Source organism: Silurus aristotelis (assembly GCF_946808225.1).
Source record: "Silurus aristotelis genome assembly, chromosome: 27".
NCBI lineage: Eukaryota > Metazoa > Chordata > Actinopteri > Siluriformes > Siluridae > Silurus > Silurus aristotelis.
Genome location: NC_139600.1, coordinates 7,142,141 through 7,164,640, shown reverse-complemented (window position 1 = coordinate 7,164,640; position 22,500 = coordinate 7,142,141). Strand labels below are relative to the sequence as shown.

General features: G+C 39.4%; 1 protein-coding gene across 2 annotated transcripts in view; it reads left to right on the top strand.

Annotated features, from left to right (window-relative positions):
• The window catches only part of lrba (LPS-responsive vesicle trafficking, beach and anchor containing), a 217,505-nt gene that overhangs the window by 108,553 nt on the left and 86,452 nt on the right, over positions 1-22,500 (top strand). For both annotated transcript variants that reach the window (XM_083532443.1, XM_083532442.1), the window contains one exon: positions 13,061-13,182. In XM_083532443.1, the coding sequence (XP_083388569.1) occupies positions 13,061-13,182 (122 nt within the window). The remainder of the gene's footprint in view (positions 1-13,060; positions 13,183-22,500) is intronic.

Below are 22,500 nucleotides of genomic sequence, written 5' to 3'. Positions count from 1 at the left end.
TCCACCTCATTATTAATTAATGTAAACAGTAAAGTTATATCTTAATATCTAAATGCTCATCAACAATTAAATCCCCCCACCTACAATACTCCCCCACACACGTGAACATTACACTGATACAAGTAAAATGTTCATAATGAAAGAGTGCACATCAATAATTATAGCAACAATAATCACAACACACACACACACACACACACACACACACACACACACACACACACACACACACACACACAAAGTGAGTCCACCTAATTATTAATGAATGAATGTTTTAAGGCTGTGCTAAACATATCCAAACAACAACAATTTAATACCACACCAGAATACAACATACAACAGAACAATGGTAGTAAATGACACACAAACACGATGCATGAATCTAGACAAACAACAAAACACCAGATGTACACAACAACAACACATGGCAAAAACAATCGCACCGAAACATAACCAACACAGCAATAATCTATAAGCACATTACAAAATGATGACGCAATCTGAAAAGAACAAATACACAAAGAAAATTCCAAACAGCAACAAATCAGAGAAATAATACAACATGGACACGACAATCAAATACAACAAACAACAGTACACAATTGGAAAATTACAGTCATAACAAACATCATGAATACAACGTACATGGGGGAAAATGCTGAAAAATTTATACAACACAGTGTGTGTGTGTGTGTGTGTGTGTGTGTGTGTGTGTGTGTGTGTGTGTGTGTGTGTGTGTGTGTGTGTGTGTTTGATTTCATCCTCATATGTCTTGGAGCCCTTATGCTAACAGCAACATTTCCCGTGTGTGTGTGACGTTTGATTGCTCTCTTTGTGACCAGGACAAAACGATTTTAATCCGTCAGTCACACACACACGCACACACACGTCATTAGGATACGCACACACACACACACATACACACACACATCTCGAGCCTGGAGGAGAGAGAGAAAGGCCGCATCATTTACACACCCAACATGCTGACCCTCATGAATAATGACGCTTTTCTCTCAAACCTGTTATCGTCTGGAGCACGAGGGCATCCGTCAATGTGTGTGTGTGTGTGTGTGTGTGTGTGTGTGTGTGTGTGTGCACGATCCAATATTACACGAGTTTATTTCTGGCCCTGCAGATTACTATTTAAACGCCTACGATAGGACCTTTTCTCCACCGCGAGAGTTTCATTGATCACTTTTTTCCCCCTCGCCCCTTGTCGTCGAGAGCTGCGCGAGCGAAACACGCGGATGGGCACACACTCTCGCATGACATCTTTTCTCATTAAAGCTCTCGCTACCACTGATAGCTCCGTATCGCCGCAGATTATTTTCTTTGATTTGCATAAACCTTGTGTTTGTGGAAAATTGAATAGATGAGTGGAATAATCCGTCACGCAACACATGAGCGCTTTTTATTTATTTAATTTTTTTAACACATTTTATTTGCGTGCTCTTGCACGCCGTTTCTCACACTCTCTGTGAGAGGTGGCTCCGGGGTCACGACACGCAGCAAATGATGAATCTCACACAATGAATGATTCTGTTTTACTCTCTGCAATCTCGCACACGCCGGCGCTAAGCGGGTTCCTTCCGCATAATAGTTTTTAAATGTGAATTTTTGTGTATTAATCAGGAGCAGACCGAGGGGTGGGGACAGGGGGGTGTGTCACAGGAGGGGAAATCCCTGATTAAAAAAAAAAATCAACAATCTAGGTTACTTTAATGTTTCATGTAGGGTGTAAAAACACTTGCAAGGATGAAAAACACAACATATAGTATTTGTATGTGTTTTGTACAGTTTGTGTGTGTGTGTGTGTGTGTGTGTGTGTGTGTGTGTGTGTGTGTGTGTGTGTGTATATTAGGGGTGTAACGGTACAGGGCTTTCGGTTCGGTACACAGATAAATCCAATCCTTTTTACATGCGGAACATAGTTGAAATCTGACTTTGACCGCATTTTTTATTATTATTATTAAGCTTAAAAACATACATGAGGTAAAAAAAAATAAAAAATAGAGTTAGCACAGTGTCACTGCGGCTACTCACTCCGTACCGAAATATGCAAGAAAACGCTAAAGATCCATAGCGCTAGCGTTAGCCGCTAAGCAGGAGTGACTAGTAGCTAAAACTAGCACTATGGATTCTTAAGCTTTTTATGTCAGCTTCAAGAATTTCTCTTAAATAGAGAAAATCCAACAATTTCACAGATCGGGGGAGAGGTTACATGACGTACAGCTGTTATCATTTAGGGTGTACTCACTTTAGTTGCCAGTTATGTTGACTGTATGTTGAGATATTTTTAGGGGACAGTAAATTTGTACTGCTAAACAAGCTGCACACTGACCACTCTAAAATATATTTTTATTTCTGTAGTATTGTCCTAAAGATATAAGAAAACATTTGCTGAAATGTGAGAGGTGCACTCACTTTTGTGAGATACTGTGTGTATATATAAAACCTGATTTTTATCATGCTTCCATGAGAAATGCAAATGAGGCCTAATTACTGTGTCTTTGATATCACACACCCTCCAATTAATAGCGATTACACACGCCTCTCACACAAGAGACACACACATGCGCTTGTGTTATGTGCTAATTAGAGAAGCTTGTGTGTGTGTGTGTTTGGAGTTTGCGTTGAATGTTGTAATGTATCTATTACGTCAGATTGGAATGGTTCTGATGACACTTAAAATTTTCGTTCAAGAAATAAATGAAAGAAAGAGAGAACACACATAGGAAAGAAAGGAAGATAAATAAAGGAGAAATATGAATAAAACGAGAGGGTAAAATTTGTGGAAGGAAAACATGACACGGATGAACGGAAAGAAAAGGAAAAACGAGACTGAGAAACGGAAAAGAACAAAAGAAGATTTGTGAAGGAGAAAAATGGCTATGTAAAAAAAAAAGGCACTAGTGTGGAGAGGGATACAGTGGAAGGATAAGTTTTATGTGTCTCTCTGTCGCATTGTGCTGTCACTGCAGAAATCGGTCTCTCTGCCTGGCTGTCTCTCTCTTCATCTGTCTCTCTCTTTCTCGTTCACTTTCTGTGTCTGAAAGATAAAGGAGATTTTTTTGGTGAATGGTGAAAGTGCTGAAATAAATGAGCGGGAGCAAAACGAGTGCAGCACAGAGAGCACCATCTATCACTCACACACACACACACACACACACACACACACACACACACACACACACACCCAGCATACGACCTGTGACATACCGCTAAGGGGTTCAAGCCAAAGGAGGGAATCAATACAGCCCTGATATGAGAGAGAGAGAGAGAGAGAGAGAGAGAGAGAGAGGTGGTGCTGGGAAAAGCAAGAAATTTTAAAGTGAAAATCATAAAAGAACGAAAACAGGTTAAATGTGTGAAGAACATGGGAAAGATTTTGAATAAAGGAAGACAGTAGAGTCTGAACAAAAGAAAGGAGTGAGAGAAAGTAGAGAAAAAAAACAAACAGGAAGGAACGATTCAGGCGAGAGAGGGATAGTGGGTTAGATGTGAGAAAGATGCGAGAAAGGAATAGAGTAAATTAAATAACAGAAGGGAAAGAAGAGAACTGAAGAAAAGGACAGAATGAGAAGATAGAGGTGAAAGAAACAGAAGCGAGAGAGAGAGTTTCAGTATTGTATTGATCAGGCTCTTATTATCAGAGCCATAAACACTGCAGCATATGAGACTTGCGTGTGTGTGAGTGTGTGGGTGAATGAGTGATAGTGTTTACTGGTGCTCTGTATTGGTGGATTCTATTACAGAGATAGGTGTAGGGGCTCAGAAAGAGATAACACACACACACACACACACACACACACACACACACTCTCTCACACTAATGATTTGATTCTGACTTTACAGTGAATCGCTGCAATCGGTGTTTCGTCTTCCAAACGACTTTTTTTTTTTTTTTTACCTTGTTGGCTTGGTTGTATTTATTGTTTTAATTTCAAACTGTTCAATATAATTTCAATCCATCTCCAGAAGATAACATTCCCAAATTCCAAGATCCATTCCAGGTAAAAAAAAAAAAAAACAGTACCAGAAAATACATTAATTAAGTAATCTAGTTTACATTAAAAATAATTTAATACAATTACATTCTGCATATAACCCAGATCCTCAGGGATGTGAACTTCCAGGAACTTAAAGCAGGAGACCCTCTCTACCTCAGTTCCATTAATATAAACTGTCTCTTGCTGTTAGATTTACAAAAGTTCACATTGAGCTATTTAGTCTTTAGGGGTCAGGTTGTCAGGTCATGCAGTCAAGTTTCGGATCTCTTCCCTGTAGGCCGATTCGTAGTCATTGCTGATCTGGCCGACCACGGTGGTGTCATCTGCATACTTGATGAAGATTTCGGCGTTATGCAGAAGAGCACAGTCATGGGTGATCAGGGAGTAGAGTAGTGGGCTCAGAACACAGCCCTGTGTGATGCTGGTGTTCAGAATGAGGGTTAAGGAAACCTATGTCTGTTGGTGAGAAACAGAATCCATGTGCAAGTGGAGGTGCAGATACTCAGGTCACTATTAAACGCAGAACTGAAGTCAATGAACAGCATTCTGATGTTGGTGTTGTTTTTATCCAGGTGGGTGAGGGCTGAATAAAGAGCCATGGTAACTGCATCCTCTCTTGACCTATTCAGGCAATAGGCAAACTGGTGTGGGTCCAGTGTAGGTGGCAGGCCCACAAATGAGGTGATTCAGAACCGGTTTCTCAAAGCACTTCATAACAATAGGGGTGAGTGCAACTGGGCAAAAATCATTCAGGCATTCGGCAACTGACTGTTTAGGCACTGGTATGATGGTTGTAGTCTTTAGGCATGTGGGAATTGTGGCTTGGGCCAGTGACAATTTGAAAATGTCAGTGAAGACCCGTGCCAAAAACAGATGTGTGACTGTCCATGTCTCTGTGAGAGTCCAGTGTGGCTTTTGAGTCAAACATGTTCCAGTCAGTATCCTGAAACTGTTGCTATAAAGAAGAAATGGCCCCCTTTGACCATACCTTTATTGTCTCCACAGCTAGTTTCACCCGTTTGAGCAGTGGTGTGTATTTGTGTACCATGAACAGAGAGGTGATCAGACCTGCACCTAATCATCAAATACTCTATATGAGTAGAGCAATGACTTACAGTTACAAGTGCTTGCACAATGATTTGCTAACATAAATGCACAGACCTCCACCCTTGCTCTTACCAGCTCAATGTCATTGCTGGGAATGTTATCGTTAAGCCATGTTTCCGGAGGAATCATGACATTCCTTAATCCGCTAGTGTGATGTTAGCTGCAGCAGTTCATCCATTTTGTTTGCAAGAGACCATTCATTAGCAAGGAAGATGCTTGGGAGAGATGGTAGATGTGGGTTTAGCCTTAGCCTAGCCACAATGCCACTTTGCTTCCCCCTCCTTTGTTTACAGTCTCAGCGATTTTCTGAGGGAGTTCAAAATTCGTTAAAAGTCCTTCTCTGTAGTTGTGACCAATGTCTAGTTGTGTTTGCAGGCCGTATAATATATGTGCAAGGCTATTCTGAGTGATTGAACTTGCAGTTTGTGGAGAAATCACTACCAAATTGAGAGACGCTGGGCCTCGCATTGTGCACGAGCCGCCATCTTGGTCTTGTGATTGGTCTTCATTAGACTTGTAGAGGTCTGCTAAAAACTGTAGAGGACTGTGGTGGACTGTAGGTCTGTAGAAGTCTGCTTTAGACTGAGATGATCTGACTCTTTGATGTAAATCACTTTTTTGATTCTTTGTTCCAATCACATTTCACTGAATATGATTAACAGCTGATGAACTTCCAGTCAAACCTTCACACAGTTTAATCCAGGCAGCTAAATTACCTGTAAACATCGACTCGTTCACAGACGACACATGACCGGTGTGACGCGTGAGCGTGCTCTAACATATGGACATCATCAGCTGTTCAGAAGCTGTTAATATGCTGTGGTTTGACACTTTGTTTCTGTTTCCTGCCACTGTGTTGTATATACTCACACACACATTGTGCTATGTTTTCATTACTGCACCGTACAATCCCCTAAACACACACACACGCAATATAAGCCTGAGATTTGTGGTAGCTAGCACACTGTCTGTAATCAACACCCAGAATTAGTGTTAGCATGCAACTATATGATGATACACACACACACACACACACACACACACACACACACACACACACACACACACACACACACACACACACACACACACTCTTATTTGCTAGCATTTGATGATCCACAGACACACAAACATACACACACAGTAGGAGCTAGCTAATGTCTGCACGTTGAATCCTTGTTTACTTCTCAAGTCTCCAGGTGGATGAAGAGGAAAAATTAGATGACTAGAAGACAGCTGTGCTCTCTCTCTCTCTCTCTTTCTCTCATTCTCTGCTTCTTTTTTCTCTGGGATGTTTGTACGTGCCTCTCAAGTGTTTATGACTAAAGCCAGCCATTAATGGCGCTCGTTATGAAGCTAACATAAATAGCCGCTGGCTGATCTTTCTGTTATGACAAACTGTAAGGCTTTAAGCATTTTTTCTCAGTGTGTGTATGTGTGTGAGAAACCTTATAAACCCATTTATGGCTTTCATAGGTCAGAGTGTGTGAGAGGAGGACTTGCATCAGAGAGAATGAAAAATGACAGGAACAATGTCAATCTGTTAATCCCTAATGAAGAGGAGACAAGCCGCCTCGCCTCACACTCAACACTGGCAGTGCAGCGTTCACACGTCCTAAACAGCAAGAAGAACTAATGAGTGAAAATAAACAGAATTAAAGATAAATTTAGCTGAAATATCACAATGAAGGGCAAAGAAAACTACAAGAAAATATGAAAAATTCAATGTGAGCGAAAAAAGAAAATGCAGGCGTTACTGATAGGATTACCATACCGCTACTTTTTTCCCACGTTTTGAACCCCGCAGCTTAAACAACGAACAACTTAAACAAATAATTTATGGATTTTTCCTGGGTTTTTTCCGGTTTCACAAACTTCAAGCCAAAAAACTGTGCGAAATAACATTACACCAATGAAATTTCTGAACGGAAACAAAAATCGCACTTCACCTGTGTTCTGAGCTGCACGGCATCGGGAGAAAAACCTTCCACTGGTGGTGATTTTTAAACGCACGACGATGCCAAAAGATAAACTCTCGAAAGAAATAGTTGTAAAAGGAAGGAGGAAGACCGTGAACAATGACTTTCTTGGTCGGCTACTGTTTAGATACAAGCCGTTGTAACGTGTTGAGTCTGGGTGAAGGGAGAGCTCACTAACTCCAGTTGCAACAGAAATCATATAAGCACAGACAGGGTTTCAAAACTCGTGCTTTTTTTTTTTTTTCTTGGCAACAGCGTTACGGGTTAGTCAAAAAAAACTTAGTAATGAGCATCAGAAAATAGTAAGGACATAATCCTCGGTCTTGCACACATGCAGTAATAGCGGAAAAATGCGGCGGCACGCTATTCCCAAAATGCCGCTCTGCTCTTAAAGGAGCCACAACACATTTCACCCGTTACACCGTGTAACAGACACTGTCTTTTCGTTAAAGCCTGTGTAAAGTTCATTAGTTTCAGTGTAGACAGCTTATACGGCTTATAGACAGGTGCGGCTTATTAATGTTTAAAATAAAATTATTTGTACAATTCTGTGGGTGCGGCTTATATATGGGTGCACTTAATAGTCCGGAAATTACGGTAACTAGAATTGAAGGGGGAAAGGAAGCAAGGAGCAAAGATGGTAAGCAACAATATCAGGGAACACCACAAGGGGAAAATTAAGAATAATGAAACAGTAAACATGAAATAAAAATGGAAAACCATTAAAAAAAGAATGAAGGTAGAAAGAAATATAAAAACAGAAAAATAAACAAGAAATTATTGGAATTTTCGAGATAGATAGATAGATAGATAGATAGATAGATAGATAGATAGATAGATAGATAGATAGATAGATAGATAGATAGATAGAGTAGCTAATTCTGTGTTCACAGACACAAAGTGTGATATAGTGTTTGTAATGGGATTACAGTCTAATCCTCTAATTTACTGTTACAGTTCCTCTGTTACACACACGTGAGGCCTCTATTTATCCAGAGCGCTCTGAGAAAGCGATGAGCCGATAAGGCCCAGGCTCTTGAGACACACACACACGTACACAGATCTAGATTTACTTTAAGGGATTGCTGTTTAATATGAGAGATCAGTGAGATTGGTAAGAATCCATTTCCTCCTGTGTTTCACTGCACAGAGACCAGAGTAAACAACACAAATCATTAGCCTCTATCTACACACATACATACAGAATAAGATACACACATATAATATAAACATACCGCTATATCACATACATTATACAATATAAACAAACATGTAAAACCATTGGTTTCGGTCTAAAAGCACATCATTATTGCCCCCCCCCCCCATCCCAAAAAAAACCACACACACTCAAAGAAATATACACGCACAGCTCCTAATCTTTACCTCTGTCCTCTACCTCTTGAACACTATCCTCTAGACCTTTTCCATAACTCCTTTTCCCAATCCACTCTCTCCTATCTCATACACCCTAAACTCTTACCCTTTTCTTTCAGCCTCCTGTCCTCTATCTACCGCCACTGCCCCAATCCTGACCACCATCCGCTTTCCCCTATCCTTTAGCTTCTATTCCATACACATTGTGCCTTATAATCTATATTACCTACGCTTTACACCATACAGCATATTCCCATTTACTTTAAAGCTTATCCCTAGCACTGTATGCCCTACAGCCTATCCTCTTCACTCTACAGCCTAAGCATATAACTGTATCCCCTGCAGCATATCCTCTTAACCATACATCCTAAGGATAACAGCCTATTACCTTCATCTTACAGCCTAAACCTAATACTATATGCTCTTCAGCCTATTACCTTCAGCTTACAGCCTAACCCTTATGCTGTATGCCCCACAGCCTATTGCCATCACCTTACAGCCTAAACCTAACGCTGTATTCCCTACAGCCTATTACCTTCAGCTTACAGCCTACTCCTAACACTATATGCCTTACAGCCTACTCCTAACACTATATGCCCCACAGCCTACTCCTAACACTATATGCCCCACAGCCTACTCCTAACACTATATGCCCCACAGCCTACTCCTAACACTATATGCCCCACAGCCTACTCCTAACACTATATGCCTTACAGCCTACTCCTAACACTATATGCCCCACAGCCTACTCCTAACACTATATGCCCCACAGCCTACTCCTAACACTATATGCCCCACAGCCTACTCCTAACACTATATGCCCCACAGCCTACTCCTAACACTATATGCCCCACAGCCTACTCCTAACACTATATGCCTTACAGCCTACTCCTAACACTATATGCCCCACAGCCTACTCCTAACACTATATGCCCCACAGCCTACTCCTAACACTATATGCCCCACAGCCTACTCCTAACACTATATGGGCATATAGTGTTAGGAGTAGGCTGTGGGGCATATAGTGTTACAGCTTACTCCTAACACTATATGCCCCACAGCCTTCTCCTAACACTATATGCCCTACAGCTTACCCCTAACACTATATGCCCCACAGCCTACTCATAACAATATATGCCCTACAGCTTACTCCTAACACTATATGCCCTACAGCTTACCCCTAACACTATATGCCCTACAGATTATCCCATACACCCTACAGCTAAAATTAAGTCATTATACGAAGAAAACAACTTTTGTTATGTTGAGAAAATTGTTGTGATCACAGAAAAACAAGAAAGAAAAAATATTAGAATGGATGGCCTCTTAGGACTTCTGTACTTGTTGCTCTTATGGTTCTTTTAATATTCAACTTCAACTGAGATTCTGACCCTGAGCGAGCTCTGAGGGGAAAAGCAGGAGATGTGACGAGTACAGCGGTAGTGTTGACCTGGGTCAGCTCCACCTCCTTCCGCTCTTTCTTTCTTTTTATTTCTCGATGAAAACGAAATCAAATTTCCCAAAGGATGTGTGTGTGTGTGTGTGTGTGTGTGTGTGTGTGTGTGTGTGTGTGTGTGTGTGTGTGTGTGTGTGTGCGCGCACACGAGTTTATATTCCCCACAACCTCCATTCAGTGAAAGGATGAAATGAAAATATTCCACTTGGCCGCTGGGCCTGATGGGAGTTGTTGTTTTTCATTTAACACTCTCTGACCTACAATCTGTATTTCAATATCTGTTCACAACACACACACACACACACACACACACACACACACACACACACACACACACACGGTTGTTCACTCTAAATAGTGATACAATCCCATTCTCTATTCATTCTTGTTTTTGTTCTCTCTCGTTGTTGTGCATCTCAGAGGAATTTGCTGTCTGGCAAACAATGGAATTGAACACACACACACACACACACACACACACACACACACACACACACACACACACACACACACACACGTGGGCAATAACAATATCCTTCCTTCACCATCACTGACCTTTCATTTTCTTATTCTTGTCCTTTTCATAGTTTGATGGATGGCTCAGTCCTCATATTTAATTGTGTGTGTGTGTGTGTGTGTGTGTGTGTGTGTGTGTGTGTGTGTGTGTGTGTGTGTGTGTGTGTGTGTGTGTCTTTTTTCTTCCTTTTCTTATTGCCTCCCTTCTTTTTATCTTTTCTTCATTTCTTCCTTCTTCCTTTTTTCCAGCTTCTACCATGTCTTTTATTTCTTTCCTTCCTTCCTTCCTTCCTTCCTTCCTTCCTTCCTTCCTTCCTTCCTTCCTTCCTTCCTTCCTTCCTTCCTTCCTTCCTTCCTTCCTTCCTTCCTTCCTACCTACTTTCCATGCTACCCTTTTTGTTCATCCTTTTATTAAACCTATATAATTATTTTTTTCACTTTTCCTTCCTTCCTTTAATTCCTTTGTGCTTGATGTTCCAAATCCCCCCCCCCCCTCCTTCTCATCCTTTGCTTTGGAATACCTCTTTCTTTCTCCCTATCTTTCTGATGTCCGCTTTCATTTTTTTGTGCTAAATCAGACATGACTCTGTGCGAGATGACTGTCTCTCTTTTCCTCACACTCACACACACACACACACACACACACACACACACAGAAATCGATGAGGGTGAAATTGAAACGGAACGGATTCTTATCGACCGGGAGGTAAGATAGAAGGAGAGTGACAAGTGTGGAAGTGTTTCGCTCGGCAGTTACTAACCTGACATGGAAAGACTGTCAATAACACGACACGATGATCAATTTTGAACCTGCTGCTCCTGAGCTCCCTCATAAGAGGAGCATTTAAATTGGCAGAGAATGTTGAGTCTATGAGCAGAGACGCTGTGTAACAAAAGTGACTGAGATACGAAAAGTCACCAGTAGAGGTGGTGTAAGGTGTAGGGGATTGGCTGCAGTGGCAGTAGGGCAGTTTGTAGGGTCAAGTTTCTCATGATCTTGACTTAACGAGTTGTTTTCCCGTCATCATGACTTCTCGTGATCTCACTAGACCCAAAGTTCTCAACTCTCAATTTTCTTGCAATCTAATTTTCTCACGATCTCGACAAAAAAGGTTTTCTCGTTATTAAGAATTACATTTCTTGTGATCTCGACATTAAAAACATTGTTTCTTTGTGAACTTCTGTGTATTGAGTATAAGACCTTGTTCTAGAAACAACTTTATCACAGCATCATGGATAATCACATTCGCTTTTACTTTGATCAGGGACTCACACTGAAATAGCTCTGTCTCTGTCACTGATTGACAACTTACACATAAAGTTTTGTCAATTCCATTGCCAGCCAGCTTGAGGGACCGGGACGTCTGCATGGCTACCGAATGATGCACAAAAGATGGCGTTTTGAATGGTTTGTGACTGATCATGAGGAAACATTCGTTATGTCAAAATTGACAAGAAAATCAAGTCGCAATCACTAGAATACAACTTTGGTTATGACAAGAAAATTAAGTCGTTATCATGAGACAACGACTTTTATGTCAAGATCACAAGAAAATTAACTTGTGATAATGAGAAAACTACTGAGCTTCTGTTGTTCTTTTACAAAACTTCTTTTTGTAAAAGTTTTTAATTTCTCATCATGATCATGTCTGAGAATCTAATATCCTTTGATCGCGTTAGAAAGACAGAATGGAAGAAGGAAGTTAAGAAAGGAAGAAAAGGTTGAGGTAGGGAAATAATTAAGGAAGGAATGTTGGACAGGAAAGGAAGTAGCCGAGGAAGGAAGGAGAGAAGGAATAGGGAGTGTAAAGGTAAGAAAAAGTAGAAGGGAAGTGGAAGATAGGGATAAAGGAAAGAATGTAATTAGGGAAAGAAAGGCAGAAAGGAAAAAAAAGGGAAGAAATTGCGAGAAAGAAATTGATGGAAGAGCCGAAACTCCAGTTTGAGTCCGAAATCACTTCAGTGTGAGAAGCTTACAGTAAAGTATCGGATCTGGAGCAGAAAGTAATATCATCCAGTGTTCTGTGAAAAGAGAGAGAGAGACAGAAAGAGAGAGAGAGAGAAAGAAACTGGGAAAATTGAAAGAGTGATTTAGAGAGGCTCTGTGGTAAAGTAGTGCAAATTGCAAAGACAAATGGTGTGTGTGTGTGTGTAATGAATTCTTGCAATGTCGAACAGGTCCCTGCTGTGGTCTGAAATTTGTGTGTGTGTGTAAAGGATTGCTCTGTCAGAAGTGTGTGTGTGTGTGTGTGTGTGTGTGTGTGTGCGCACGCACACATTTGAGTGTGTATATATAACATATTTAGCTCACCCTCAGCAACCACACAGTACAAGGTTATGGGGTATTAGTGTCAAGGACACGTGTGTGTGTGTGTGTGTGTGTGTGTGTGTGTGTGTGTGTGTGTGTGTGTGTGTGTGTGTGTGTGTGTGTGAGATTAGAAGACTTTTCAAAACACTAAAATGCCACAGACTGAGCTCTGGGGACTTTGGCTTTTTGTGTGTGTGCGAGTTCCTTAGATTTCACTTCAATGTGATTCTACATTTTATTTAATTGTTTTTTTTCTTCTTTCTCTCCTTCTCTCTCTCTCTCAACTTTTTCTTTCTTTTCTGTTTTGCAGTAAGCAGTGTTATTGGCGTTTGGATTTCTGGGAGGATGACCTGAGGAGACGCCGTCGCTTGATCAGGAATCCATTCGGGTCGTCACACTCTGAGGCCACACTCAAATCTGCAGCTGAGCATGGTGAGTACACACACACACACAAACACACACACACACACACACACACACACACACACACACAACACACACACTGCAGTTTGGTGTTAACAGGTACATGGTTGTAAAAATGAGTGTTGTGGTCATTATAAAATCTTTATAGAGTTACAAGTCTCAGTAAAAGCCTACATCACGCTAATTTAATTTCCGAGTCAGCCGCCCCCCAAACCCCCCCCCCCCCCTCCGAATCGCTCGCTTTCCCATCATGCATTTCCCATCTAACTTATTAATTTCATTTAGTTAGATAATGATAGTTAATGAATCTGGAAGTGAGCAGTGTTTTTTTTTCTTTTATTGCACGTCAGTGAGTGATGTCACAGGTGAGTAGCTGGGTAGAGTTTGTAGAGCACAAGTCTAGATAAGGTTTAGAACTAGTAAGTGTGTGTAACGTGTATTTTTTGTGTGTGTGTGTGTGTGTGTGTGTGTGTGTGTGTGTGTGTGTGTGTGTGTGTGTGTGTGTGTGTGTGATGGAGGTGGTGGTGCATCACGGTTTAGGGGGAAAGAAAGTTTAAATTTATTGAATATCTGTTTAAAATACTGAATTAATTACAAAGAAATCAAAATATTTAAAAGTGAACTAAATAAATAAAAATGATCTAAGATATAGATGCAAGCAGCGATTACGGGGACAGAAAAAGATCATAAGGTGTTGACATCAGCACTTGTTTGCAATGACATCATTGCAATAACATCTAAGGGAGTTTTTCCCTTGTCACAGTCTTCATGGTTTGCTCATCAGGGATAAATAGACATTGCTTACCTTAAATTCTGTAAAGCTGCTTCGAGACAATGTCCGTTGTAAAAAAAAAAAAAGGCAATAGGCAATACATCAAACATGTTTGGTAATTTTCATCACATTTTTTCTGCTGAATTTATCATAAATACATTTTGCCTGGACAGGTAATGCAGTACTTAGAATTTTCTTGTAGAGAAAGCAAATCTTTTGTGATCATTCAAAATGGCTGACTTTCTGTATTTCAAAATCTGTTACATCCATAAATCGTGAATCTTCATGAAGATGGTTCATGATTATGATGATTTGTTGTTCATTAGCTGTTTTACTTTGTAAATTATTCCTCTTCTTAAAGGTTAATTTGGACAGAAATTGGTGGAGATTTTGAGGATGTGATGTTTTTAATTGATATACACAGTTTGTATGATACATTCCACGAATGCTAAGGCTGAGATATATATGCAGATTAAAAAAATTATAATAATTTTAAGAAAAAAATAAAATAAATCTATTTCAAATCTAAAATGCCGGAAATCAGCATTATGATGGCTCCGTGAGCTCAGGGTGACCCAAAGATTAAAAAGGACTTATGTTGTGTATTGAGTTTATTATAACAAGTGTATGTCCAGATTTAAAACGAGTATGCAGTTCAATAATGAGTCTAAAAATGATGCTACAATAATATCAGTAAGAAGTATAAATGCTTTGGTGCTAATGTTTTTGTATCAAGATGTGACTTTTCCTAATGAGAAGCGGTTGATTAGCGTACCATTTTTGTGTACTTACCTAGCCTAGCAATCCATCTTACTGTACTAAGCCTAGTGATCTAACTTACTGTAATAACCTAGTGATCTAAATTACTGTACTAACTGAGCTATTTAACTTACTTTACTAACCTAGTGATCTAAGTTACTGTACTAACCCTGTGATCTAACTTACTGTACTAACCTAGTGATATAACTTACTGTACTAACCCCGTGATCTAACCTACTGTACTAATCTAGTGATCTGACTTACTGTACTAACCTAGTGATTTAACTTACTGTACTAACCTAGTGATTTATCTTAGTGTACTAACCCTGTGATCTAACTTACTGTACTAACCCTGTGATCTAACCCTGTGATCTAACTTACTGTACTAACCCCGTGATCTAATTTACTGTACTAATCTAGTGATCTAACTTACTGTACTAATCTAGTGATCGGACTTACTGTACTAACCCAGTGATCTAACTTACTGTAATAAGTGAGCGATTTAACTTACTGTACTAACCCAATGATCTAACTTACTGTAATAAGTGAGCGATTTACATACTCTACTAACCCAGTGATCTAACTTACTGATCTAACGTAGTGTACTGACTGAGTGATCTATATGACTGTACTAACATAGTGTAGTGACCGGGTACAGTAAGTTAGCACACTAGTTTAGACCACTAAGTTAGCTCACTAAGATTGAAAACTTACTGTACTAACATAGTGTACTAACAGAGTCTACTAACCAAGTGTACTACCAATGCTTTGGTGCTTGGCCCTCTAATATCTAGTGCTATGTTTCTGTTTCACAATCTGGATGAAAAACCTTAAAATGTTCTCATTGTAGCCAAATCTTGTTTTGTTTGCCAGTAATAAATCATCAGTATCATAGTTTGAACTTTTTTTGGTTTGGAGAAAAATGAGCAATGCAGTGCATCAATATTATGATCTCGCTGAATTTCCCATAAACCTGTGAGTGAGGTGTGCAGCTGGAAACCCTAAGTTATAATATATAACTAAGTTCGTACATGCAAGCTTTAAAGATCGACTGGCAAAAGTTCTCTCTCTCTTCTGTACCCTTTTCTCTTTTCCTTTCTTGAACTGACGTTTTCCATTTATTTTTTATTCCCTCTCCTCGACTCTGACAGAGTGCTGAAAAGGGAAACGTACGCGAGTTGCCACGTACAATCATTTATTCCACAATTCCATAAAACAAATATGACGAGGATGATGACCTCAGCCGTCTCTCTCCAACACGTTAAACACGATAAAAGCTTTAATAAGCCTGTATTTAGTGTCAAAAAGAAAGCGTAATTACCGCCTCATTACACACACACACACACACACACACACACACACACACACCCGTCAGAGAGATGTCTGCGAGCTACTATACACCGAACGCTGCACGACGTTGATGTGAGTGTGTTAAATGACCCGAAATTAGCAGAGGAAGTCGATTGACAGACTCTCACGTTTTTTTAAACAAAGGTCAAAGTTGAGATCTGGACCTGATTCTTGGGTGACTTGAGAGGGGGAAAAAGTTTTGTGTTAGTGGTAAGAGATATAGTAATGGGGGAAAAAAAGGAAAGGAGTAATTCTGAAAAGATACATATGAGGATTAGTTTTTAGCAATTTATAGTAATTTTTTTTAAATAGTTATATTTTTTTATTGTGTTTGGATATAGCTTATATATTATATTAAATTATATTTTATTATATATTTATTTATTTATTTATTTATTTATTTATTTATTTTTTACTTTTTTGCCTTTATTTTTTTTTTATTTGATCTTTTTTTTCCTGTTTTTATTTTGAAATGCTTTTTATGGTTTTTTTTTTTTTTTGTTTGTTTTTTATCTTTATCTTTTTTTTGGCCATTCCTTTGCTTTATACCTGTGTTAACACATTTAAACGCCATTGGCTTCTGACTAAAGTGTGGCATTTTTAAACACACACAATTGTGATCATTCATCGGTAGTGAGGAAACAGCAGTGAGATTTACACCCTGCAGTCTGGACGTTTGTATTTACGCTGCTGCAAATGTCAATTTTTTTCTATGTAGAGGAAATATACAAAGAGGGAAAGATGTGTGCATTCCTGTGATTAAAACTCTCAAACACACACACACACACACACACACACACACACAGACTCATGCACAATGTCTTTCTCACGGTTATGCTCTTGTTAAAAACTCATTAGTTAATTCTGACAGTGTAATTGCTCCGGCCTCCAGGTGCATACAAACGAGCTTTCGAGCCATGTGGGGGAAAGAGGAAGTGGATTTAGCGTGTGTATATATGTGTGTGTGTGTGTGTGTGTGTGTGTGTGTGTGTGTGTGTGTGTGCGTGTGCGCATCGTTGAATGAACAAACCTCTGAGCAAGCTATTTAATGAAAGCCGATGTCTGAATGTGTGCACACATGAGTCGTGTGCCAGGCACTGTGGTAAATCCCACACTGAACAGGAAGTGGGTATTTTCCGGAAGAGTGTGTGCAGTAGTGAGGGAACAGAACAAATGTACTGAAATTTGAAAGGTGCTGCAGAGTCAGCGGTCAGTCTTTCACACAGCCTGTAGGTAGACACATGAACCTGAAAGCATCAAAGTTTTCTTACTGAGGGGCAGTTGATTAGTGCACTAATCTAGTGTACTAAACTAGCATGCTATCCTCGCATACTAACCAAGATTGCCAATGTAGTGAGCTATCAAAGTGTACTAACCTAGTGAGCTATCATAGTAAGCTACACTGACCCAGTGTACTAAATAAGTGTTTACTAAACAAGTGTACTAACCTAGTAAGCTAACTGACTGTACTAACCTAGTTTACTAAATAAGTGTACTAACCTAGTAAGCTAAGTCAGTGTACTGAGTGTACTACTCTAGTGTACTAACCACGTGTACTGACCTAGTGATTTAACCGACTGGAATTATCTATTGATCTAACTGACTGTACTTACCTAGTGATCTAACCGACTGGAATTACCTAGTGATCTAACCGACTGTACTTACCTATTGATCTTACCGACTGTACTTACCTAGTGATCTAACTGACTGTACTTACCTAGTGATCTAACCGACTGGAATTACCTAGTGATCTAACCGACTGTACTTACCTAGTGATCTAACCGACTGTACTTACCTATTGATCTTACCGACTGGAATTACCTAGTGATCTAACCGACTGTACTTACCTAGTGATCTAACTGACTGTACTTACCTAGTGATCTAACTGACTGTACTTACCTAGTAAAGTAACCGACTGTAATCACTTATTGATGTAACTGACTGTAATTACCTAGTGATCTACCTGAGCGTACTAACCTAGATTACTAACTTAATATACTGAGTGTACTAACCTAGTAAGCTTACCAAGTGTACTAATCGAGTGAGCTGAACTAGTGAACTAAATGTATTTTAAAAAGGAAGACTTTTCTTTTTAAACCATTTAAAAACATTTACAATTGTAGTCATCATCCTGCAGCATTGACCACAGTGCTGTTGAGTTCTGGATTCTGATCAGAAGGTCAGAAGGTGAAGTAGTGCAGCTCCACATCACAAGTGAACTTAAGCTCATACCACAGCAACGACTTATGGATTACAGGATTCAGACTTGTGCATTTGTTGATGCCTTCATTTGGAAAGGAGTTTCCAGTGTCAGTCTTCAAACAGTGAGAACAGGACGTGAACTTAAAGAGGAATAAAGCATCTACCATGTGCTCACTTCTCTTTAGTAGCTGTTTTTTTTTTTTTTTTTTTTATTTCAATTTGCTCAAATCCTATTTCTGCCATAACCCTGGCTCTGCTGTGTTTATTTGTATGTTGTTGTTGTTGTTTTTTTGTTTTTTTCCCCACCTCCCCTGAGGTACAGAAAATTTATTTCTGCTCTCCTTCAACTAATTTCCCCACCAGAGAAGAGGAAAATCCCCGCTTCCTGATTAGAGTCAGATTATTTAATGTTTAACTCAAGTCTGGCCCACGGAAAAAAAAAAAAAAGTTCTACGCACAACTGTTGTGCGTGTTTGGTGTAACGAGTGCACTGCTTTTCGAGCTAAAAACACGCACACACCACACACACACACACACACACACCACATTTTAGAATTTTCTGGGTTAAAAAACCCAACTCCTGCAGCTGGTTATAATCTTCTGATTATTCAGCGACCTCTTCAGTCGCTTTTTCTTTTTCTCTTTTTTCTGTAATTGCTCAAAAAAATTCAGATGCTTTTTTTTTTCTCCGGCGAAGTTGAAATAAGACATTCGACGTGATATTTAAATAACGCCCGTGCTGCGCTCGACGGAGCGGACCGGCGATGCAAGCACTAATAAATATTATTTTGAGGGCGATTTATTTTTTTTCTTCTGCTCTGTGTTTCTGCATCTGGTTCTAATCTGCATATTTCTGAATGCGCCTGTGTTTGAGTGAAAAAGCGGCACATTATACACACATACAAACACTCACACACACAAACATATATACACACACACACACCCATCTTTATTTAAACGCCTTGTTTAACACTTCAAAACACAGTCAGAAAATTCAACAATAAAATATCTGTCAAACCCTGTGTGCGTGTGTGTGTGTGTGTGTGTGTGTGTGTGTGTGTGTGTGTGTGTGTGTGTGTGTGTGTGTGTGTGTGTGTGTGTTGTGTGTGTGTGTGAGAGAGAGAAAGATCTCATTGATTTATACACCCAAAAAGCAGACTAGAGATATCATACGTCTGCTGGAAGTTACCTGGATGTCGTTTCTTGTGTCCATTTTGCCGGACAAATCGACAGAGCACTAACCTGTGCTGCAGGGTTGCCAGATATTCAGCGATAAAATCAGCTCTGACATTAAAATCTAGATTAAAAATAAATAAACACAAGACTAATTAGTATAAAACGTTTCCGGACCGATTGCGTTATTTAGAGCGAGTGAAAATTCTTCAGTGCAGGTGCAGGATTACATCCAGCTTCCCTGAAGTCTTTCATCATTTGCTTGAATTCCATTTAATTCATTTTCACAATCATATAAAAGTCTCCCAACCCGACCAACCAACCATCTGAGAATTCTCTCCAGTGTCATACCCGAGAGATACCATAAGAGGTGTATAAACTTACCGCCATCAGATGAACTCGGAATCGATCCAAAAAGCATCGAGATCACACCAAGGTCGTATGCCAGATATGCACGGGTTTGTGCTTTACGAACTTGTAACTTACAGGTACACTCCGCATACAACATGTCGCATAAACAACATTTCCAAATGTTGTTTATTTACTTTCTGGCTTTTTCAAACCTTACGAGAACGACAGAAAACACAATAGTTTTTTAAAACCTTTGTTTTCACAGTCTACATCCCAATGTGAAAACAGCAGTGTGGACTAAAGGCCAAAACTAAGAGGAAAATACTCATTTTCAAGCAAAAGCATATTGGTATGAACATGGCCTTAATTCGGTTGTTTGTTGCTGTTCTATAAAGTCGTCACTAGTGGATGTTATTACTTCTAGTCCGTGGTGTACAGTAAGAAAGTGAATGTAATTCGTTACTGTACTTAAGTAGCTTTTTTGTGTATCTGTACTTTACTGAAGTATTTCCATTTGGGGAGACTTTTACTTAAACTTCACTACATAAAACATTTAAAATTTGTACTTTTACTAGTTATGAGGATAAAAACTGAACTGGTCAAACACACAGCAATCCACCAATCAGGGTCGAGCGTGCGCTCTGTTTTAAACTTGTTCTGATTGCTGCTTGGTATCTGCTGATCACCAACATACAGTTCAGCATGAATTCAACAACAAGCAGAACATTAAGAGAGGAATAAATGGAGGATAAAACTCGAGTCGAATTCGCCACCACACCTGTGTCCTTATTTGTGTGATTTTTTTTTGAAGTAGTTGAAAAGAAGGTTTTGGGCTCATGATAATTCTAATAGATATCAATCAGTGTTTGACTCTTCTATAATTTTATATATAATAGATTGTTGTGTTAAGAGTAGCAGAGATTTTTCACATAAACTGAGTGGATTAAGAAAAGAGTCTTGTGACAAAAATAATAATAGGAGCATCACAGCCATAATAAATCATAGTACTTTGGATACTTGAATACAATTGAAGGCAAATATTTTTTGTACTTTTGCTCAAGTAAAAGTTTAAAGGGACAATTTTACAGGAGTCATATTTTACTGAGTGTATCTACTTTAACTCGACTGACTATGGTTTGTGTACTTAATCCACCACTGCTCCTGGTCACCATAGTAACTGTTATTAGCGGGTAGCGCTCCACTTGTCGTCTCAGCACCAAATCTCTCTGTTTGCATAAAGTTGCACTTTTTTTAAATTTACTCTCGTCACCACTGGACACGTCGACATCTAGTCAAAGACAATCGGCATGTCTCGTGTCACCCAGAAACCGTCAGCTTTATTAGAAATGCCCACTCTCTGATGGCTGCAAGTTGCTGTTAGTAAGAGGTTTGCCTTATTACGCTGATGAGTGTGTATCGTATTAAAATTTTTTCCATTTTTATATGAATTTGGGGAGGTATTATTGCAGTATTTCTGTACAGCTAACACCAAATAATCGTGCAGCTCGGAAAGCAGTACGTAGCTCAGGTAGTCAACGTGACACAACTTTCTGTGCTTTTATTGCTGAACTTTATGAATAATAGTTTGAATGGGATTCCGGTGGTCAGTTTGTTTCCCAGTGCATCGTGGGATTCGAGTCCTGTAGGATCCACGTTCTCACATAACCCCATCGTAAACTATCAGTTAGACGATGATTGGGATTTTTTTATATATATGTTGTAGGACTTGGGACTGCTTGTTTTTTTTCTGTCAGAGAAAGAGAGAGAGAGAGAGATGTGCATGTGGTACGTATTAGGAAGCTGGTAGCGATTTCACTGCTGCTAACTGCGAACTCTCCGGGGGAAACATAATTACAGGAAGAGCGTTCTAAATATCATCGCACTTTTCCACCGCCACTCGCTCCCCTCGCTGCCTCCTTCCCCTAACGTCTGGGAGACGAAAACTCCCTCAGGTGATGCGTACAGAGACAGGGAGAGAGAGAGAGAGAGAGAGAGAGAGGTCAAAAGCTTTGGCTATTGAGTGGACTATAAAGTGCACACTACGATGCAAGCGAACGAGAAGATCGCATTTCAGGTTTTTTTTTTTTTCCCGGATGCAAAATAAGACTTTAGGTGCCACAATCGGAGAGTAAGGGAGCAAAAGTTAAAGGTCACAGTGTAGAGTGTCTTATACCATTGCAAGAATGCACTACTGAGGAAAGCAAGCAGGATGGTCACATTTCTGTAGTTTCTCTAGATAGAAAGAAAGGAAGAGGGAGTGGTGGAAAGGATGGATAAACAGAAGTTAGGTGTGTTTTTATCGGTATGTTTTCCTGCTAGAGAGAAACAAAGGTAGAGAGAAAAGTAGATAAAGGTCTTTTTTTTTTTTTTTTTTTTTGCTTGAAAGAACTGAAGAGAAAAATCAAAAATAGAAAATTAAATAGAAAAGATGAAAAATATACGATGAGAGAATAAAGGGACATTTTGAATGGAATTCTTTTATTCGTATATAATTGGACAGAATGAAAAAAACAAGTGTAAGTGATGAGATGAAGGTATTTGAAAGAGAAGCAAAAAAAAAAAATTAGATAGAGACAAGAGGGGACAAAAAAAAAAAAACTTTTTTTTTTTTTTTTTCCTTTTTTTTTAAAGAAAAAAAAAGTGAAGGAAAACAAGAGATTTTTTTTATGTTAAAAGAAGCCAAGAAGCAAAAGATGTGTGTGTTTTAATTTTAAAAGAGA